Raw genomic sequence first — 22,984 nt, 5'->3', positions numbered from 1 at the left:
GGTCAAGCAGAAGGCTGACAGTAATTTGAGATGCAATGACCTGAAAGACACTGTGAGCTTTTTCTAATCCAACCTTTATTTCAGATGTGTTCCCTTCACTTCTTCTCCGTGGAGGACGGGGGCAGCAGAGGAAACAGCAATAATAACAAAGTACAGAGTAAATGCAGTTGATGCAATGTCGTTGTTTTAAAGACATGGGGTGGCATCTGCAGAAAAGCTGCTCATTACAGTCTCACTCTTTATTTTAAACCAGTTTTTAGTCTATTGTGAGAAAAACTATAAATTGAAATGAGAAAAAAAAGATTCTGTGCCAAACAACAAAACCTCCAACAGCTTCACACTTCTGAGAAAATCAGTTATACCATGAATAACACAAATACAAAACCCCTTAAATCAGCTCTTAGTGCGAATCTTAATGATTTATTTCTCTACAAAATGACTTGATGTCAGAACATTAGGGCTACTTTCTAACTCTTCCTGTCCGTTCAGTAATGATATTCCTCCTAATGAAGGCTGCATGTGTTACATAATGACAGCTAAGTTCAAGACTTCATGGCATCGCTGGACAAAAAGGCAGACCCTCGTTCAAATCTGTGTTTACATCAAACTGAAACGCTCCGTGTGATGTTCACCAACACAGACACGGCTTCTGTGGAGGAGAGAGGACCGACCTGAAAGAAACACATGACGTGCTGACTTTGAATCCCTGACATCCAGAACCAAATCAATCACACACAAAGCAGGGAAAGCGCGTCAGGTAGAGGCCGACTGGCAGCACAGCCGTACTGAACACCAGTATTTGTTAACTGAAGAACTTATTCTGCCCTCAGCCTGTCTGAGAAGAGCCAACGAACGCCACGTCAACTTCAAGACAGTCAGCAGTGTCAGCATCGATACACAGAAAAGACAACAGAGGACAGTCGGCCATCAGAATCAAGGTCGTATATGCTAGAAGGGTTAGCCTCTGATAAATATGTGCATCCTCATCAGGGTTGTCCCACTTTCACTCCCGGCTGCAGGGAGACGGCACGCTTCTGCAGGATCAACTTTAAAACTCAAAGCCAGAAGTGTGTGACGTGCACTCACATGCATTTGAAACGCTAGCCGTCCTCACGGCTCGGATTAGTTTCCCGTGAGGACGTCCAAACAACAGTGCAGACTATGAAAGCAGCCGGCTGGCGGACTCTGCTGTTCCAGAGGCAGGCGGCCTTATCGTGGAGCACACATTATTACTACGTGAACAACAGTGTGGATGGAGAGCCTGCGTGTGATTCTAATCCACTCGTTTCCTCATAAAAGTGCTGTGTGAAGCACGGTAGCATCCACACAGCAGGGAGCCGGGAATGTCAGGAGAAATATGGAAAACACCAACACACACTGTAAGCTACACACATGCACCAAACCTCAAACACTAACATTTCTCTCTATTTCAAATTACATGAAAGAATAAATCAGATCCAAGTTCACACAAACCAACAGCACTGTTTGGAAGATTGTAAAGAAACCGGCGGTGAGCTGTGACGTGTCTGTGGGTGTGACGTGGCGACACAGCAGGAACGTGGGAGGAAGTGTGAACTCAAAGCAGACACACAGCACCTTTATCGGTGAGGCTGTCACACACACTCTTTCTCTGATTGTCTCAGGGTTACATGTTTCCTTCGTCGCATCCATCACCTTTGCTCGTGCCTCGTTTCCCCACGCCCCACCCTTACACCTTCCACACCCCTTTCCCCTTCTTTCACCGTGTTTGTGCGTCCCCGGCAGCCCACCCACATCCCTGTCACTCCCAGAAGATGTTGGTGATGTCAGAGTCCAGACTGAAGATCCAGATCACCAGCGGTGCAGAGATCAGTACGAAGGACCAGGACACGCCCTCAAGCGACTGATGGAGCCTCATCACCGCAGCACCAACCGACCCCACGTTGGCCCTCGCCCTCTGCTGCTCCTCTTCCTCTTCTAAAGTCTTTGGGAGACGTGGATTTCAACAGAGAAGTGTTAGAAAAGAAAAGTGTTATGGTGAGACAACCTGCTGACGTCACTTGTTCTGACCTGGATGTGGCTTCCTGGCTCGATGTAGTTGCGGGCCAGTAACTTGAGGGCCTCATCCATCAAGATGACAGGAAGGGACAGCTTCAAAACCACCACCCACTGCGTCCAGGACAGTGGGCGTATCTGAAATATCACCTGGAGACAGAAGCATCGGCGGTTCAGCTCTGCGGTCATAGAAAAGGACTGAACGTCCAGGACTGTCTCTGGTGCTTACCGGCAGGGGGTCCACATATAAAATGAGGAAGTGCAGGGCCATGGACAGGCAGATGGCCCCCACCAACCAGGGGTTGGACCACGGGGGCATCTTTAGCAGGGACTGGTTCTCGGACAGACTGGACAGCCCAAAAAAAGCGAATTACTTTCCTCTGCCATCGTCACCTCTCACCTGACTGTCTTTTCTTACCTGTTCAAGGCGTTGCACATCTCTATGGTGACCAGCACAGACAGAGCCATAGTCATAGGATAAGGAGACTCAAAGACCGAACACTGCACTCCAGCAAACTCAGCGTGGCCTTCGCTGCACTGCAGATAGTGGGACTGTAGTGGGAAAAAGCCAAAACAGCATTACTACACCCTGCAGGGGGCGTACGGCTCACGAGGTGGAGCAGGCGCTCTGCATAGTGACGCTGATGGTTGGACCCCTCCAGTCTGTGTGCCAAATGGGCCAGATGCTGAACCCCAGGTTACTCTCTGCTTCACTGGTGTGTGAACGCACAGAAACGAGGCAGTCAGAGTGCTTCATGAGGACATTTACGCTGTATCACAGTTTGTCTGATGTGCGTAGAGCTCATGTGGTAACCTTTGACCTTTGAAGCATCAACAAACAGACTGCCAGTTCAGTTTTATTCATACAGCAACAACAACAGCAGGTTGATCCTGTTCATCTGGACGTAGCGTTTCGTCATCATCAGGTGACGTCTTCAGTCTCAGCTGACTGCAGGTCTCAACCTTATAAGCAGTACATCTGCATAATGACTGAAACCAGCCCTGAAGGAACAATGGGCTGGGAGCTCAGCTCCTTCATCACAATTATGCAAATTCTCATGAGCATTGATGAACAAGCACAAACCTGCAGTCAGCTGAGACTGAAGACGTCACCTGATGATGACGAAACGCTACGTCCAGATGAACAGGATCAACCTTTGGAGAGTGAGTTACCTGGATGACTGAGCGTGCATCGAGACAACAACATGATACTGTAAGGCAGACGAACAAATAATAATGATGGATTGCATTTATACAGCACTTCACAAAGCCACTATTCATTCACTCTCACATTCACTCACTGGTGGAGGCAGCTACATGTAGCCACAGCTGCCCTGGGGCAGACTGACAGAAGCCAGGCTGTCATATCGCGCCATCGGCCCCTCTGACCACCACCAGTAGGCGGTAGGTGAAGTGTCTTGCCCAAGGACACAACGACGGAGACTGTCTGAGCCGGGGCTCGAACCAGCAACCTTCCGGTTACAAGACGAACTGCCCACTCTTGAGCCACGATCGCCCCACAAAAAACTGTCTCTTCAGGTTTGCAGTTGTGCTCATGTTAGAAATAAGGTGCTCTTCAATATTTGGGAAGATGTAAGATGCTTACCAGCTGATAGAAGGTCAGTTTGGGTCCATCGTGGGCTGCCATGAACCACCAGGCAGCAGCTCCCACTGTGGCAGCTCCTACATAACCTGTGGACAAACACAAGTCACTGCGGTGCACTTTCAAAGCAGTTAAACACGCAGAATACAGAAATCCTGTGCTGTGCATGTAATTTAGCTTAATCCTGGTTCAAACATGAAAGGGACGATGCTCCCAACATGGCAGGAGGTGAGCCACTCACATCCGATGATGAGGTAGCGGCAGAACAACCAGCTGGAGATGAGCGGCTCCTTCGGGGAGCGAGGAGGACGAGACATGATGTCCAGGTCCGGAGGGTTGAAGCCCAGAGCGGTTGCTGGGAATCCATCAGTGACCAGGTTGACCCACAGCAGCTGGACGGGGATCAGCGCTTCAGGCATGCCCAGTGCTGCTGTTAGGAAAATACTGCGGACAGACGGAGAGCAGGGATCAGAGAGGAGGCGTCTGGTTTACCACAAACACAGGTGGTAACGCCGCTTCTTCCTACTCACCAGACCACCTCTCCTATGTTGGAGGATATCAGGTATCGGATGAACTGCTTCATGTTGTTGTAGATGGCTCTGCCCTCCTCCACGGCAGCTACGATAGTGGAGAAGTTATCGTCAGCTAGGATCATCTCGGAGGCAGACTTGGCCACCGCTGTGCCGCTGCCCATGGCGATGCCGATCTCTGCCTTCTTCAGCGCCGGCGCGTCGTTCACCCCGTCACCTGTCTAAACCGTCCAGAACCATTAGGTGACAGCAGGAGACAGCCTGAGCAGGCGATGAGCACACGCTCGCTCTCTCACCATGGCCGTTATGTCGTTCAGGCTCTGCAGGTACTCCACTATCCGACTCTTGTGGGCCGGTTCCACCCGGGCGAAGCAACGGGCCGTCTGACAGGCCTGACGCTGCAGGTGTGGGGGCAGCTCGTCAAACTCCCGCCCCGTTAGGCCCCCGATGACCCCCGCGCCCTCCTGCTCTTCCTCCTGCTCTGTGATGATGCCCACTCGCCTGCAGATGGACAGCGCTGTTCCTTTGTTGTCTCCTGCAGAAGAAGAAGAGCGGCGAGTCGTCAGAGTCAAGTTCCGTTTAGCTCGTTCTTGTGTTGGTTTCCTACACACAGACTTTACTTGGGTGGGGATTATTAACAGGAAGTCGCCTGAGTCACTTCAGGCGCTCTGGCTGGGATTTATTTATTAGTCGGTCCAGTGTAGCGCAGATCACAGCTTACCTCGGCCGTCAAAGGCCAGTTTGAAGCATCTACGTCTAATTACACCAGAGGAGGCTGTAAACTTTCAGGAGCCTCAGACGTGTATCACAGCATCGTTACCAGGCCTGGGACACCAGCACACCCTTCTGGGGAAATCAAATCAAATCTCACTCAGTCCATGAGACGTTACTTCTTCTCCAGCAGTTTCCTCACCTGCCACGAAAGCCTTGTTTCAGATTAATGAATGCATGTCGTCCTGGGACCATGCAATGAATGTGCGTACCAGCAGTGGCACTGGTTAGATAAATGCTACTTATGTGTTCTCACTGGCTGAGATGGCTGTTTAGTCAAACCCAGGTTTGTTTCTGGCATAGATCACGCCGTCAGCTGTTCACCCGTCGTCTCCTCGTCTCAGCACCAGCGACACAGGTTGGAACAGTGAGTGTCTAAAGAAACTCAGGATGCTCAATTGTTGTCAGCAGCATCATGGAGATGCTCCTGACATCCTTCAACTTGCAACAAAAGCAGCTGACTGAACACGACAGGCAGAGGAGGTAGGACTGTCAGTCAGACCTCTTTGACATGGATGGAGTCAGGACCCCATCAGGCCATCGGGCTTTGTGAAGAATGCTGAAGCGCAGCTCACAGATCAGGCACAGTAACAATAAACTATCTGTTTGCACAGTTTTGCCGCGCGCTCTGAGCACACGAGTGGTCAGATCGGTTTATTTGCAATCAACAAATCTGAAAAATAAAGCCTCTAATGTGTCCTTCTAACTGTAACAGCTGAGCTGAGGCTGGCACGCTGTGGTCACTGTGTCAGGCCTGCCAATAATGCTGTGCTGCCCAAAGACACGGAGTGGGCGGAGTCAGGGTCACGTGACAAACAGCTGATAGAAACTGTGGTTGCTTTCAACATCAAACCGCCATAGGCTCAGTGACTCCATTTAAGGCCACGGCCGTATCAGGTCCACCTGATGTGCGTCCTCAACAGTCGACATTTCCACTGATCCACGGTAACAGTGCTGCCTGTATTTACACATAGGAGAGAAGAAGAGCTGCTATCTGGAGGTGCGAGTGAGTACCTGTGATCATGATGACTCGTATTCCAGCCTGCCGACACATTCGCACCGCGTTAAGCACTTCTTTTCTCGGGGGATCCAACATCCCCACACAGCCCACAAAAGTCAGGTCCGACTGGGAAGAACAGACAACAGAAACCTTTACGTGTCTACAGCGTGATACTCCCTTTCATCGCTCAGTCGACCTGACCACGCGTGTGACCTAACAAGGCCCAGCTCTCACCTCGTAGTTAGCAAAGGCCGCTGAGTTCTCCAGGTTGAGGCGGTGGATGTCAGGAGGCGCATCCCTCGTCGCCATGGCGAGACATCGCAGCGTGTCTCGGCCCGTCGCCCACTCCCGTACGACGGACAGGAGCTGCTCTCGAACCACCGGGCTCAGAGGCACGCGAGCAGAGCCGCTGACTCTGACGTAGCTGCAGCGTTCCAGGACGCTCTCCGGAGCTCCCTGAGCAGAAGGATCAGAGCGCTCAGTGTCGGCTGTTCCTCCATAAAAGTGGAGAACCAGCGTGTGCACCGACCTTAACAAACATCTTGGCTCCTGCAGCAGATCTGGTGAGTTTGTTGGATGAACAGAACACAGACATGGACTTCCTGTCTCTGGAAAACTCTAAAGTCAGCTCTTTCTTCATAAGCTGCTTAATCACCTGAAAACAAACACGAGCACATGTTTAGTAAGACTCCGCCACACCGTCATCAGCACAGCGATGCTGCTCTTTTCTTTCAGGTCTCTACAGGTTTTTCTTTGCTGTTTGTGGCGTTCTTCAGCAGACCACCTTCACATTACACGATTCCCAGTTTGCTTACTGGGTAATGATGTGTAAGACAGAAGCAGAGCACGGAAACAGACCCCAGTCCTGCTTAAAGCTGGGGCAGACTTTCTGTTTCCACGTCAGCCTTCAGCCGTGCACTTACAGAGCAGCAGGCGGTGGCTCGTTCAGCAGGGCTCAGGCCTCTCAGGTCAGTCTCAAACGCGTTCATTTTCTCCACCAGACAGCAGAGGGCAGTCTCTGTCGCCTCCCCGACCTTCTCATATGCTCCCTTGGCCTGGATTACACACACAGAGACAGGACGCTGTTTCTGCCTTGTTTACCGGCCAGTTTAGAGCAGCACGTGTGAAACAAGTCTCGTTCCAGTCCCACTCGGGCCAGAACCATGTACGGTCATCCGTGACGGTCTGTTTGCATTTCTTACCTCATTGTAGTCGAGCGATGAGTCATTACACAGCGCACAGATGGTGGCCATCTCCACCAGGCCTTCATACCGACTGCACTTCACCGCTGAACCATCCTTGTAACTGAACGACGAGGAACACAGACAGGAATGTTTTTAAACCACAGCGAAAAGAAGAGATTTCAAAGTGTGAGCTTGAACACTGAATCGTCACAGTTAAGTAGTAAAGGCTAAAGACACTCACACGTCCCCTTCAGGGGCATACGTAGATCCAGTCACTGTGAACTCGCTCAGGCTGCAGCGCTCCCCTGACACACTGTCTACTACAAACATCTACACACATGCAGGCACACACAGACACACATTACAGGAGCTCATTAGTCCAGGTTAGAACATGTTATTTGACCTCATCTGTGACGAATGCTCCACGTTTTTCTCCTGCTGCTAAAATCTGTCGAGGCCTTGCTGTGCTACAGCAGCACTGATCTGATGGACATAACGGATTATATCATCAGAGTGAAAGCATAGGCCAGTGTCTCTTTTATCACAGTTTTCAAAATTGCTAGAAAAACTCTTTGCACAAAGACTTGATAGTTTTATTGAAAAATATCAACTAATACATGAAAACCAATTTGGATTTCGTAAAAATAGGTCAACGGCATTAGCGTTGTTGACTTTTATTGAAGATATTTCATCTGCAACACATAATAATAAATACACAGTGGGAGTATTTGTTGATTTAAAAAAAGCTTTTGATACGATACAACATTCTATTTTGATTTCTAAATTGTATAACTATGGAGTGAGAGGAGTAGCATTGAATTGGTTAATGAGTTATTTAGAGAATAGGTTGCAATATGTTTATTATTTTGGCAATACTTCTGAAAGATTGAAGATTGTATGTGGTGTTCCTCAAGGTTCTATTTTGGGACCTAAACTCTTTAATTTATATATTAATGATATTTGTGACGTATCTAAAAGGTTAAATTCGATTTTATTTGCAGATGACACAAATTTTTATTGCTCTGGAGAGAATTTGAAAGACTTGGTTGAAATTATGACTTCTGAGATGTTAAGAATAAAAAAATGGTTTGATGTAAATAAATTATCTTTGAATCTGACAAAAACGAAATATATGATATTTGGCAATCGTGTAAAGGAGGATAAAGTCATTATGTTTATAGAGGAAGAATTGATTGAAAGAGTTACTGAATTTCGTTTTTTGGGTGTAATAGTGGATGAGAATTTGACATGGAAATCTCATATTGAACATATTAGAAAGAAAATGGTCAAAAGTATTTATATTTTGGGTAGTATAAGAGATTTATTAAATTATAAAACAATGCGTATTTTATATTTTTCTTTGTTTTTTTCATATATCAACTATTGTGTTGAAGTTTGGGGGAATACATATGAGAATACCATAAAACCTTTAAACCTATTACAGAAGAAAGTTATACGAATAATTCATAATGTTAAATATAGAGAACATACAAATAAATTATTTATAGAATCAAAATTATTAAAATTAGGAGATTTAGTGAAATTACGGACATTATTAATTATGTTTAAGGCTAAAAATAATATTTTGCCTTTTAAGTTACAAAGAGTATTTTTGATGTGTTCAAGGGGAGAAGAGAATAGAAGGAAATTTTATTTTAAACATCAGTTAGCCAGGACTACACAAAGATTAATGAGCACAACGGTTAGGGGTATAAGACTGTGGAATTCACTTCATTATAATTTAAAGAATTGTATAAATTTACAATGTTTTAAAAAGTGTTATATGTTTAAAACGATAACTCAGTATGAAGAAGGCGAATGAATGTGATGTTGGTTTGGGATTCGACCGGAGAGAAATGTCAATATTAGTTTGTTCCTGATTTTTGGTGCCCACCGGTGATATAAGTTCGATGGTAGATAGGGGGCAGGGTTTAATAAGAATATTTTCTTCTTCCTGCTCCTTTTCACACATGGTTGTTGTGTTTTGTTGACAGAAGATGTGGTTGTTTTGTTTGATTTGTAGTACCAAGTGTGAAATAAATAAAAATGAAATGAAATGAAATGAAATTAAAAAGCAGAGGTCAGTAACAGACACCTGCTGGGTCTCACGTCAGTCACTCAACTGGACTGCTCGACCTTTGTCGTGGTCCCTCACATCTCACACGCATGAGACTGGAGTGCAAACTAGACTCCAACTAACCCAACATGGAAACAACCGGAGAAGTCTGCAGGACCGAGGCCAGCAGCTTGCATCCAGGAGCAACATGAAGACGGTGTTTAGAGACAAAGCAGTCTGAGACACATCGAGTGTTAGTGCAAAATTACGAGCTGTTAATTTGTAAAAAGTAAGAACGTGCACGCTACAGCAGGCAGAGGCGTACAGCAGTTTAGGTACTGGGTCCCTCTCACGTCTTACCCTGCAGACTGACATCTGGTTGGTGGTTAGTGTTCCTGTTTTGTCCGAGCAGATCACAGAGGTGCAACCCAGCGTCTCCACTGACGGTAAGCTGCGGACTATGGCATTCTTCCGAGCCATTCTCCTGGTTCCCAGGGCGAGGCAGGTGGTAATGACTGCTGGAAGGCCTGGAAGGGAACAAGCAGAGGAAGGAACTCTGTTCACCTTCGTATCCTAGCGAGACGTTTACAGTTTCCTGTCTGAGACCACTGAGCTGGTGCTGCGTGCCTTGCTTAAACAGAGATGGCTGGTCAGTCTGTCAGCACAGATCTGGCCATCCAAGCAATTTAACACCCCCAAAATGAGATCTGAGAGAGATCAGCGTGTGACAATTAACTGCGATGTAACAGGCCTGACCTTCTGGTATGGCAGCCACAGCCAGGGCCACAGCAATCTTGAAATAATACACAGCCCCTCTCAGCCAGCTGCCTCCATGGACCGGGTCATTAAAGTGTCCCACGTTGATGGCCCACACAGCCACGCAGATCACACTGATGACCTGCAGGGTGCACCAAAACAGAGTTACTTGGACTCCTGTTGTTAATAAAGACTAAACATCACAGGCGGACGGCTCGATCCTCGCCTTGGACAGCTGCTCTCCAAACTGGTCCAGTTTTTGTTGCAGTGGGGTCCTCTCGGGGTCAGTGGAGGCCATCTCATCGCGGATTTTCCCAATCTCTGTCTGCACCCCTGTTGCCACTACGACTCCGATGGCTCGGCCAGCTGCAATATTGGTACCCTGAGCAAAAGTTCAGGCTGTCAGTACACAGAATAAAACATCAGTGGCTGCTGTTCTTTGACCACAGAGACTGCCTGGTGACTCAGCAGCCTTTGAGGCACAGGCACACACACACACACACACACACACACACACACACACTCATAGATTCGTCCTTCACCTGAGCCCAACACACACTACTAAGTGTGTGCATACTGCAGGTTTTAGATTCAAAGCACTGTCTCATGCCATTTTATCTTCTTAGTACAGAAATAAATAAACCAGTAAAATGAAGAAACAGGTGGATGTTAGACGTTTCTCTGCAAACAGTCAGTTCTTTCATTTTATCCCTCCAGTTTGGCTGTGGGTGTTAAGAAAGCCTCCCGCTTTGTGACGTATTGAACGTGGTGAGCAGGCATGGTTACGCCTGGCACACTTGGGCCTGGATGAAGTCGTTTCAGACTGCTATGATTGCTAGCATCACCACGTATGCAAGTCTTGGAGCGATGTAGTGCCCCGACACCATAAAACTGAAGCAACTACCAATAGGATCATGCTGGCTGACATGTACGAGGGTAGTAAACTAATTAGATTACCAACACCAGCAACTCTTATCTAAAAGCAAAGTCCACGGAGTAAATCACTTCATATGAATGCTTCCTCAATGACAGCTGCCTCCATAAAATTAATGAGTTAACTAACAAATCTATGAGCCTCATTTTACACCACGTTGGTCCAAACTGGAGGGACTAGTTTTAGCGGCGGATTAATCCACGTTTGGCACTGAAGTGGGTATTTGTGGTAGTGTTGCTGTCAGAACAGTATGTGGATGGAGACAAAGGAATATGTTGTAAATGGTAAAATGGTAAATGGCCTGTATTTATATAGCGCTTTTACTCATCCCTAAGGACCCCAAAGCGCTTTACACATCCAGTCATCCACCCATTCACACACCCATTCACACACTGGTGATGGCAGCTACATTGTAGCCACAGCCACCCTGGGGCGCACCGACAGAGGCGAGGCTGCCGGACACTGGCGCCACCGGGCCCTCTGACCACCACCAGCAGGCAACGGGTGAAGTGTCTTGCCCAAGGACACAACGACCGAGACTGTCTGAGCCGGGGCTCGAACCGGCAACCTTCCGATTACAAGGCGAACTCCCAACTCTTGAGCCACGATCGCCCATGTTGGGATAATGTTGTAGTTCAACAACATTATCCCTTGAATGATGGTTCCACAGTCGGTGGTCAGGGCCGCTGCACATCCTCTGTGTTGATTATATCTGAATTATACAGCATGTCAAAGCGAATCAAAAACCAAGAGGACAAATGTGGGTGTGGCCTATGAGAGCCTCACAGAGAACAGCATGTTCTTCTTGTCCTGGTTGACAGCTCTGGGATCGGGTACAGGGTCGTTGTGTTTGAGCACTGAGACAGACTCCCCGGTCAGAATGGACTGGTCCACCCTGAGTGTGGTGGAACGGATGGATGTCAGCCTGATGTCAGCCGGCACCTTATCTCCAACTAGAGATGAAACAAAGGAACAGAGTACAGAGAACATGCGGTTATTCAGCGTGCTGAATCGTCTAATGTTAGTCATTATGTTTGGAGATGAGTCGACAGCAGCGTCACACAGTTCAGTAAGAAGAACAAAAGTAGCCACACAAATCCCAGAGCACAGCTGGGTCCTTTCCAGTAAACTCAGTTCCCATGCTCTGGGAGGCTAATACGTTTACTACAGTCAAAGAGACACTAGATCACCCAGTGCACGCACACGCACGCACACGCACGCACGCACGCACGCACGCACGCACACACACAACCCTGTTTCTTCTCTCTGAGCAGCCTGAAATATCAGTGAGTATCTGGAGGATTCAACAGTTTTCTTACTGGGTCAAACTACAGTTCTCTGTGTGTGTGCCTGTGTGTGCGTGTGTGTGCGTGTGTGTGTGTGTGCCTGTGTGTGTGCGTGTGTGTGTGCGTGTGTGTGTGCGTGTGTGTGCGTGTGCGTGTGTGTGCAACCCAGTATCATGGCTAAACCTGTAGCAGGCACGGCGGTCCTCTGTGTCCACGTTGCTTTGCCTCTGCACAGGCTGCAGCGGGGCAGAGGATACAGTTACAGTTTTTTACAGACGCTAGGACACATGTCTCAATACTTAGGTCACTTTTGCAAAACTCCTCACACAGTGAGCACAACAGAAGTCTATGTGGGCTAAACTGAGGACCAGTTATCATTGTTTTGGCACAAAATGCATTCAATGACTACATCTCTCAAATTTCATGAATTATCTTCTCACTCAGACACAACAACTGCCAAAAATCTTTGTACGGACAGGACATTTTGCATGTGCTTACATACTGTTTTCAAAACTGTTAAACTTATGGCCAAAACAATAACACAATGCAAAACTTACAGTTTTTTACAGACGCTAGGACACATTTCCCAATACTTAGGTCACTTTTGCAAAACTCTTCACACAATCCTCCTAACTGACCCTCACCTTGGCAAAGCAGTTCATTTCACATTCAAAATGCACTACAACTACCAAAACACTTTATTCAGGTCTCAAATAAACTCATTCTTCCAGAACACTAGCAAAGGTTGACAGCCGACAAACACACTTTGTCACCCACAAAACAATGACCTAAAAAACACTAACAACATGTAGCATTACACAGTGTTTTCTTGTGTAAAACAAGGACACATCTCTGTTTATAATTTCAATATATGTTACTGGAATGAATCAGACATCATGCAGAATTCGTTAATATTTGTTTATGTATTTTTATTTTTCTGCACTAAGTAATCCCAAAATACAAGAATTTGTATACACACCATCCACTGATACACATACAATAGTAATTCTAATCTACTCGGTCTTCTCCATTTGGCCACAGGTTCTCATCCACATCACATCTTATGTCATCTAGGGCAACACACCTAGGAAAGAATCTTCTGGCTGCCAGAATTGAAGGAGTTGAAAAATTGAAGGAGTAACACCTGTGTAGATGTTCATCTACAATGAGAATCAGCTGTGGCTGGTTAAACTGCATTTTTAGATTTAAAATATGTTTCAATAAAATATTGTGTTGGATTTTGCTGTCTTTTTAAGTTTTGCATTGTGTTATTGTTTTGGCCATAAGTTTAACAGTTTTGAAAACAGTATGTAAGCACATGCAAAATGTCCTGTACGTACAAAGTTTTTTGGCAGTTGTTGTGTCTGAGTGAGAAGATAATTCATGAAATTTGAGAGATGTAGTCATTTAATGCATTTTGTGCCAAAACAATGATAACTGGTCCTCAGTTTAGCCCACATAGACTTCTGTTGTGCTCACTGTGTGAGGAGTTTTGCAAACGTGACCTAAGTATTGAGAAATGTGTCCAAGCGGCTGTAAAAAACTGTAAAAAGACAGCAAAACGGATGCTGTAAACCATAGGTGTCAAACTCTGGCCCGCGGGCCAAATTTGGCCCGCAGCCTAATTACATTTGGCCCGCGAAGCCATACCAAATTACTATCAGAGCTGGCCTACTGGTATTATACAGCTAATATATATATTGTTTAGTATTAAGCTTTGCTTGTTCCATATCCAGTTTTTCAGCAAAACGTGTTTGAGTCCATAAGAAAAGATTCATTCTTATATCTGGAGGAATAAATATATTTCAATAAATATTAACGTTAGCCCGCGACTTTGTTCTAGTTTGGAATTTTGGCCCACTGTGTATTTGAGTTTGACACCCCTGCTGTAAACGGACCAAACTTCAGTCAGGAGAACAACTGAGATAATCCATCCACAATACGAGGTTAGTCATTAATATACTGCAACAACATGGGAATAGAGCAGCTGCAGAGAATTCAACATTAATGAATCAATGGTACAGAAGTGGAGGAAGCAAGAAGAATGAGTTTAATAAAGTTTGATTTATCTGACTGCTTTGTTTCCTTTAATGTGCCTTATAATCCCGTGCACCTTATGGTCCGAAAAATGCGTACTGCACACTGCAGTTTAATGTTGCAAAGCACCTCTTTTTAACTTCAGTGGATATTATACATGGTTATGCTCAGGATATGTCAGCCCATTTCTACTGGAAATGCCTTTTGGTTAAACTTTCAGCAAGGAATTTGCATTTGCACTGTTACATTTTTATGAAGCTTTAATGTACATAAAAACCAGCTTCTTAAGTGAAAATAAATGGAAGGTTGTCTTTTTGCGCTAGTAATGTTGTGGAGTTGTATTTTGTCTCGCATCAATTATATCGTCGGTTATATCGTTATCGCAAATTTTCAAATATATATCGTGATAAATATTTTTGGCCATATCGCCCTGCTCTAAAGCCAACACGGTTCACAGATGTCGTGTGAGAGCAGAGAGTGAACGTGTCATCAAACCACAGCCTTTGCTGTTCTCTGCGTCACATTATTTGAAGCCTTTTGTCTTCGACGTTCATTCCAATCACATATTTTCCATGAAGGGTTTCCATGACGATAGCAGCTAAAGGACAGGGCAGAGGTGGCAGCCATGTCTTTGGAGACGTTGGCCAGAATGTTTAAATAAAGATCCTGCAATGTTATTTCAACAATGTCAAAACAATCATGCAGTGGAAATGCGCTGAGCTCAAACACAGACGTCCTTCCACCCTCGCTGCAGTGCTGCACTCGACTGCACTGCAAACACGTACACAGTCTGGGCCACTTCAGCTTTAACAATATGAAACCTGAGACAAACAGAAGGAAACCACTTTATAAAAAGTGTGTAAGCCTGCCAACAGGGCTCCCTCTTCAATCATGCTTTCACCTCCCCAGTCCTAAAGATCCATTCTGATGTAGCTGCAGTAAAGCTTTGAGGCTGCAGTATGATGCTTGGTAGCCAGTGCTCTCTAACATGTCTTTATAGGCTCAGATACACGACAGTGAGCACGATGCACCGACTCGTGAAGGTGAGCAGAAAGCTCTCAGGTGCTATTTAATGGGAGCTAACATTATTAGCATGCACTCATTTTGGCTCACAGGAAGTGCTGAACATAACGTGTGACGTTCCCACAGGAACAGAGGAGCGGTCACGTGCACTGCTGCAGGCAGCCGGACCCAGGATCAGTGGACCACAGAACGGCGGCTCAGACCCAGAGCTAAGAGTCTTTGTGAATCCTTGATTCCTCTTTGACCGTGTCTGTTCTTGGTTGTCTTTGCTGTAGTAAATACTCTGTGTACTCTTTGTAGGGCTGTTTTAGTTTGGTCCCCTGTGTTTAGAGGAGTCTCTTCTTTACGGTTTCCTTATTAAGTTTTTTATTATTCTTTATGGTGAGGTTGGAGTTCTCGTGGTCTCGTGTGTTGTCTGAATCCTCGCTGCTGTTCCTCCGTGGATTTTGGTTTTCAGACTTTTCTATTTTCTGTATTATGAGCATTAAAAGCTTATGTCTGTCTCCTGCATCCTGCATTTGGCTCATATAAGATGAATTTGCCATCCACACAGCAGAACCTGACACAATCTTGACAGATGCATCTTTGAATCTCATGATTTCGTTTACCTGCCACTTCCACAATATCTCCAGGAACAATGTCTCGGGCTCTGACTCTCTGGACGCTCTTCTTGTCCTGTCGGTACACTTTGCCCATCTCTGGCTCGTACTCCTTCAGAGCTTCAATGGCGTTCTCTGCATTACGCTCCTGCAGGACACAGTGGCACGTCAGTTTTCAACATAGCTCATGTATGTTGGTATGTGGGCATCAAACATGACAGGAGATCACACACACACACAGAGGCCTAATCCAGGAAACAGAAAGCCAAAACGTGATTAGGTCTTTGGTTCTCTGTTGGTTATTTCCTGTTGACCTACAAACACAGCAGAAAATGAAACCGTTCAAAGTCCCAGGTATCAGTGACAGGAACCACCAACCTTTTATGAAAGGATTAATCAACAAACCTTTAATTGTGCTAATAAACTCCTGAAAGAGCGCTCAGCTCAGATGTCTCTGTTACAAACACACATACAAATGTAATACATGGAAGATGCTTTAACCATGATGCAGTACTTTACACTGCGTCCAGGAACAGGAAGAAAGTAATCCAACCTGTACAAGTATACTGCCCTGGTGTTACCATTTGTCTTAACTACAAATCAATTATTAATTCGATCCATTAATTGAAGCCAAAAAGCCAAATTAAGTTCAACTAATTATGACCTAAGCAGGGCTTTACAGGGTGACAAACTGCTGCTGCTGGTCCCAGTCCTGGATAAGCGGGGACGGTTACATCAGGAAGAGCATGTGGTGTCACATCAGTGCCAAAGCAAACATGCAGATCCATCTGCTGCGAGACCACTCGGGGAGCAGCTGAAAGCAAAGGCGCCTGAACTATCGACTCGTGGACAGCAACAGTGTAACTGCTTTGGAACAAATAACATCTTCGTTTTATAGTTTTTAGTTCATTTTCCAAATAAGCAATAATCCACTGCAGACGTTAGCGAGTGCACCAGCTCTCACAGAGCGTGGCATTTACAGTTTGGAAAAAGCATCACTCGAAGTGACACGAACACGTTTTTAGCTGGTTATGTGGTGGAGTAAATGAGGTCAGTGCGCAGCAGGCTACACATCGTTTATTTTTGGAAAGATTCAAGTGAGTAGCTTTTCTCAGGCTCGTCATACAGTCACCTTTTAATGGCAGTAACCTTAAGTGTGTGAAGTAACACAGTAACATAACCCAAACTGGTGAGGAAGGAGGTGGTTTCCTAGTGTTAAAGTGTGCGACTCAGGGCCATGCAGCCCAGATACGCACATATACAAACTGTAAGCAGCCACATTCTCTTAAAAGGCAGAAATGAAAACATCATCAGCTGCCACAACACCTACACAGCAGTCTGCTATATGATCCCAACATTTAGAGATTCAGTCATACTGTTGCCAACATGACCTTATACTGATGAGACAATCAGCTGTGCACACACACACGGGCTTTACCTGCCATACACCCACGATAGCATTTGCAATGAGGATGAGGAGTATGACGAAAGGTTCGACAAAGGCTGTGATCGTCCCTTCACCTTCTTCAAACCATGCCAGGGTCTGGTGGACAGAGAAGCCACAGACAGGTGAGGGCCTACACACACTTCATTTACACTCTGCGTGTATAACAGATTATATGAATGAAGGAAAAGCAAAATTGTGACTCAAAAACCCAAAATAACTTCAGACCAAAGCCAGTGTGCCTCTGCATACCAGCATGATTAACCTGATATATGCTGTGTTATTCACACAAACAAGATTCATGAGCACTTTAACTGTGGAACTGGTTATGATGAACTTTGTGGTTTCCTTACGAATGAGATACATGCAGCCAGCAGCAGGATTCGAACCAGGAGATCCTCAAACTGCTCCACCACCAGCTCCCACAGGGACTTCCCTGCATGGACCAGTGCAGAGGAGGAAGAGGCAGACTGAGACTGAGAGGCACTGACAGAGTGAAAAACCTGGTGTCAGAAAGAAAAATACTGCAGAAGGAGATAACTCACCCTCTTCAGCTGGTAACTCTGGAAGCAAACAAGTAAAAAAAGAGGTCGGTCATTTGCAAAGGGAATAAGAAAGACAACAAAATGAAGCAAATGGGTCATCTGCTGTACACAACACAAAGGACACAGCTACAGTGACTGCCTGCAGAATTCATGAGATTCAGCCAAGTTACGAAAAACCAAGTCGATAGGAATAAATCAGGAGATGCCTCCGTGAATGCACAGAGGCTGAAAACCAACGTGTGCACTCTACATGAAGAAAGACTGAACGTGAAACCTGTTTTTTTGATTGATGAATGATGGGAGGAGAAAAGGAGACGGTGTGGCTCTGCTCGTCTGTAGAGTACACAGAGCTAGTGTCAGATAAAACTGCTTCACAGTTCAAATGGAGAATGACCACAACATCCAGAAACACATCCACGTTACTTCAGTGCGTGATGGTGCGTGTCCCTGATGTTTGCAGGGGTGCTTTTGCAAACATTCACTTACATGGCAAAGCTAAGAGAGCTTCAGTGACTCAGCTGTGCTGGAGACGCTAGCTGCCTGTACTAACAGGACCCTGCGCTGTCTGATGACCACATGTACGACACTGAGAGCTGAGCCAACTACCCCTGCTTTAACCCCGCGTTAGTGAGACTTTCTTTAAGGTGGCCTGTTGGACATTCTCATGTGATGTGAGAACGTAATCAAACTGTTTTTGTGACGTCAGGATACTGAACCCTAACATTAACTGGCAAAATGCTAGCTTACAATCAGCTGCTGTTGCTGAATCATTTCCAAGCCTTTGGGTCACATGTCTCTCTCTGCTTTAGATTTTTACTTCCTGTTACAACAGACAGTTGTGTTTTGTGTGGCCAATAATTAAACACTTATGTGTTACATCTTATTTCACAGTGCAATCTTCAGACACTTCCAGCACCAAAATAATAAAGCACACTCTCTGTTGAATCACCAGCTAATTATATTCACAGTACTCAGTCCCTAGCTTAGCTTAGCTCGTAGCCAACTTGCTAGTAGCATGGCCTCTTCACCTGTCACCTAAAATTGAATTGAATTGAACAAGTAAATCAGCCATCTGAGAGAAAGGTTTTTATGAGGTTTTTAAGCTACGGTGGGACCTGATTATTTTAGACCTTGTATGTGATAAGCAGGATTTTGAATTCTGGATTTAACAGGGAGCCGACACAGGAGAAATCTGCTCTCTTTCTACTTCAGTTTGATCTGAATTAAGAAGCAGAAAGTTAGCGGCCATCCAGGTCTTTATGTCTTTAAGACATTCCTGCAGTTTAACTCATTGGTGTGTGTTATCTGGCTTCATGGACAGATAGAGCTGGGTGTCATCTGCATAGCAGTGTAAATGTATGCTATGTCTTCTAATGATGCTGCCTAAGGGAGACAGAATTGGTAAAATTGGTCAAATGACTTGATGCAGCAGTTGTTGTGATTTGGTGTGACTTATAAGGCGTGCTATGGATGCGGCTCGTCGTGATGATTCGGCAGAACAACGTCTATCTTGGCCACTGCATTGAAGGTGACTTGGCAACAGTGTTGCTTCCAAACCAGCACCTGCTCCTATGTGTTTTTAATGTATTATTTCTAAGTTTATGAGAATACATTAAGTTGTTGAAGAGATCATTACACAATAATTGATGTATATTTATGAGCACAACATTTATTAATGGTAAAAATATAATTAATATTATATCTGTACCTGTAAGATCACAAAGTCGGACATGTAAGGGAAACAATACGGCTCTCTAAAGTCTACATGGTACCAGCAGACTATGAAACACCAAACAAAGGGCCAGTAATGATTTCCTTACCATTGGGTCCCCATCTCTCTCTGTTCTTCTTCAGCTGCTCACAGCTCAGACCTGTAGATTCATTTACACCAAAGAACCCCAAAACCTCCTCCACCGTCTTAGTATGAGCATTATCCATCACTGTGGTGAGAGAAGATGTCAGTAATAAGAGTATCAAACATTTACCACCAATAGTCTATTTGTACATAGTTGTATTTGCCTCCTTTCTCATTTTTTTGCATATTCGTCACACTGACTTGCTACAGATCATCAAACAAATGTTACTGTTATACTGTTCAAGTACAAAATACAGTTTGTTAGATTAGGATATCTGTTGTTAACGGACAAACTCTATCTACACCTACCTGCCCTGTGTGACAAATAATTGCCCACTAAAGCTAATAACTCTGTGCCACCCTTGGCAGCAGGAACTGAAATCAAGCATTTGTAATAACTATCAATGTGTTTTTCACTTCACTGTGGAGGAACTGTGCCTCAAACCAGCATGAACACCCTGTTTGAGGTCATGCCAAAGCATTGCAATTGAATTCAAGTCCCATCAGAGGTGGCCTTGCTGTTGCTGCACAGCCCAGGTGTGTTTGGGCTTCCTGACACTGATGGATGGACATTCTCCCTCAGGTTCTGGTCGTGGTCAGAATTCAGCCAGGTCCTGAAGTAGCAAAGTAGCCCCTGACCGTCACACTAGCACCACCATGTTTGACTGTTGCTACCATGATCTTTTTCTGAAATGCTGTGTTAGCTTCACTAACGCAAGCCCTGTAAAAAGTTTGTCTCATCAGTCCACAGAACATTTTCCCAAATGTCTTGGGAATGAGCGAAATGATCACTGCCACTGTAGATCTCCCACAGATGCAACGTTTGCTCTCTGTCTTATTGATGAATCATGAACCTCAACTAGGGTAAGTGAGGAAGCAGTTTACATGTTGTTCTTTTGTGTTGAGTCGTTGATATGCTATTAGTGTAACTCTGATGGGCCGGATGATCTGATATCGTCGTATCGGTGTTGTTCCCAGATCATCATGAAAATGTTCCAGGTTCAACATTGCAAGTGACCAATCACATTGTTGTGACGTTATTCTTTTGCGCGCCAAGCCATTCGTGCATTTATGAAATTCCAATGTTGCAAGGACAATATCAATTCTGCTCAGCGTTTATTAAAGGGTCAGGGTCCGTTGATCGGCGGACAGAGGCGGTTTCTCGCAGCTTAAGTACAGTTTTTTGTTTTACGGCGGTTTTTCCCGAAGTCGCAAAAGTATGACGTCACAACATTCTGATTGGTCACTTGTTGATCCTGGAACAACATTTTCATGATGATCTGGGAACAACACCAACACGACGATATCAGATCGTGCCTGATGGGCCAGCCATTCCTTGGAAGATTCAGCACTGTTCCAGGTTTTCTTTATTTGTGGATAGTGGCTCTCACTGCGGTTCGCTGGAACCCCAAAGCGCAGAAATGGCTTTGTAGGCCTTCCAGACTGGTACATATAGATGACTATAGATGAAAAAGACTTAGCATATTTAATGTTTAAATTAAACCAGTAATATTATACAATTATAAATAATGTTAATAGTTTGCCACCGTTCATTTGCTTTATGATTTAGGTTCTAAAATAACAAATGTTTAAAAATGAAGAGATTGCCTATTATGCCCATTGTAGTCCAGCACATCATGTCAGAGACCAGGAAACAAAGCATTACCGTATTTTCCACATTTGAAAGAAACTTGCTGGTTCAAAGTGTTTCACAGCATGGCAATAGAAACCGTTCCAGCATCAGATGGCTGGGGAATCAGACGTACCGTACAGCCAAGCAACCAGGCTAACTGGAACCCGCAGAGACAGACGAGCCCATGAGACGGGAATTATGGTCATGGGACACAAGCTGGCACTAAAACAAATATCACACTGGATGCTGTTTTATTTCTGCTGTATGAGTCTGGTCTTCTCACGAACCCTGTGTGGATTTGGGCTTCCCAACTCCATTAACAAGTGTGACAACTTAAGGCTGAATTAGATGAAGATTGGAGGCCTTTTCCACACAAACCATCTAATGCACCAAGAAGGTTTTCAATAATTTAAAGGATGCCTGTTGTCCCCATCATCCCGGCCCACTAATCATCACCATGCTGTGTGCTGCCTGTGACAATCAGGAAACTTTGAAGTGCAACATGGTAAAGCACATATGCGCAGCCTGTCACAAAGACTTTATTCTCAGGATATTATTAGTTGTAGACGCTCCAGGCCAGGCTGACACAGGCCCGCGTTAGATCATTACTGTCTTCTGCTGCTCTATAATCACCTACTATCCGTCTGAAAATAATAAATATAATCCAATAATATTCCACACAGATTTCTACTACCACACACTATAATAAAGACACTTCTGTCCATTTGGTTAATGTTAACATTTAGCATTCAATATTTGGCCGTTTTCCCGATGAGCCTGGCCTAAATGCTGGGTTATATTGGAGATGTAGCACTGATTTGTAATGGCAACACAATTAACTGCCTATAATAATATAGTATGAAATGACTTGTGAACAATCACTGCACACTGAAATCTGTCGAGCTATAGAGCAGCAGTTAGCCAGGGAGCGACAGAGTCGCGGCTAGCACGCTCGGCAGCTAGCGTCCGTTTGGACGGATAATCCTGCGGAGATGAACAGGTTGCTTACCAGTCCGTGTGTCCGCTGCCCCGGGAGTATCACAGCACCATGCCTTCTGGCTTTACCTCCTCACGGCAATCAAATAAAGGTGGCAGGAAGTAATTTTTAAACAGCCTGTTCCTTTTCTCTTATCTTATCACAACAGTCTACAGAGTTACGTGACAGCCGCTCATGAGTGAAAAATCATCGTCAACAGATTTCCACTGCAACAGCATCCAGTCGTTCCCGAGCGGCTAAAGGTTGTATGTAAAACAAACACACCAGTGAACCGAGGCCTTTTAAAGGCTTCTCTAAATATGATTCAGGGTTAGTTTACCTATGCAGTACAGTAGTTATCGTTCTCCTGAGTACAGGAGGAGAGCGGCTCCGACAGCCAAACGGGCTACAGCATCCACCGTTATCAAGCTAGCCTCTCACTCACTAACTACATCATCCGGTAAAATCTTTCAAAGTAAAGACCTCTCCTAAAGAAATGACACAGTCTGTGATAAAATATAAATGAATATTTTACAAGCTAATGTTTAAATGACGCTTTCAACGCTTCCCAAGTTATGCACAAACGATATCAACACGTTTAAGCCATTTAGTAAATCAAATTTCTCAAAGATCTGGATATACGGGCTGAAGCTAATCCAATCATAGGCCCGGGAATAAAGTCGATCACGCATGTAGACGGTCATTGTCCCGCCCACCG

General features: G+C 45.2%; 1 protein-coding gene across 1 annotated transcript; it reads right to left on the bottom strand.

The window, feature by feature from the left end:
• Positions 1-58: 58 nt before the first annotated feature.
• LOC146571833 (sarcoplasmic/endoplasmic reticulum calcium ATPase 2) lies at positions 59-22,930 on the bottom strand. The gene is made up of 24 exons (XM_085275799.1): positions 22,300-22,930; positions 19,623-19,742; positions 17,803-17,820; positions 17,611-17,693; positions 17,252-17,356; positions 15,823-15,961; positions 11,655-11,821; positions 10,161-10,316; positions 9,935-10,076; positions 9,539-9,705; positions 7,364-7,452; positions 7,141-7,243; positions 6,862-6,993; positions 6,468-6,593; positions 6,173-6,394; positions 5,953-6,064; positions 4,464-4,702; positions 4,168-4,388; positions 3,879-4,081; positions 3,641-3,726; positions 2,453-2,586; positions 2,264-2,381; positions 2,050-2,184; positions 59-1,963 (listed from the first exon to the last, which is right to left on the bottom strand). Exons 2-24 carry the CDS (start codon positions 19,738-19,740, stop codon positions 1,781-1,783), a joined length of 3,198 nt encoding a protein of 1,065 aa, XP_085131925.1. The 5' UTR covers positions 19,741-19,742; positions 22,300-22,930; the 3' UTR covers positions 59-1,780.
• Between the last annotated feature and the right edge of the window lie 54 nt (positions 22,931-22,984).

The sequence above is a fragment of the Mchenga conophoros genome, linkage group LG6 (genome assembly GCF_057382185.1).
Source record: "Mchenga conophoros isolate Kocher_MC1m ecotype Shallow Benthic linkage group LG6, M_conophoros_male_GT1.1, whole genome shotgun sequence".
In the NCBI taxonomy this organism is placed as follows: domain Eukaryota; kingdom Metazoa; phylum Chordata; class Actinopteri; order Cichliformes; family Cichlidae; genus Mchenga; species Mchenga conophoros.
This window is presented reverse-complemented; position numbering and strand designations above follow the sequence as displayed.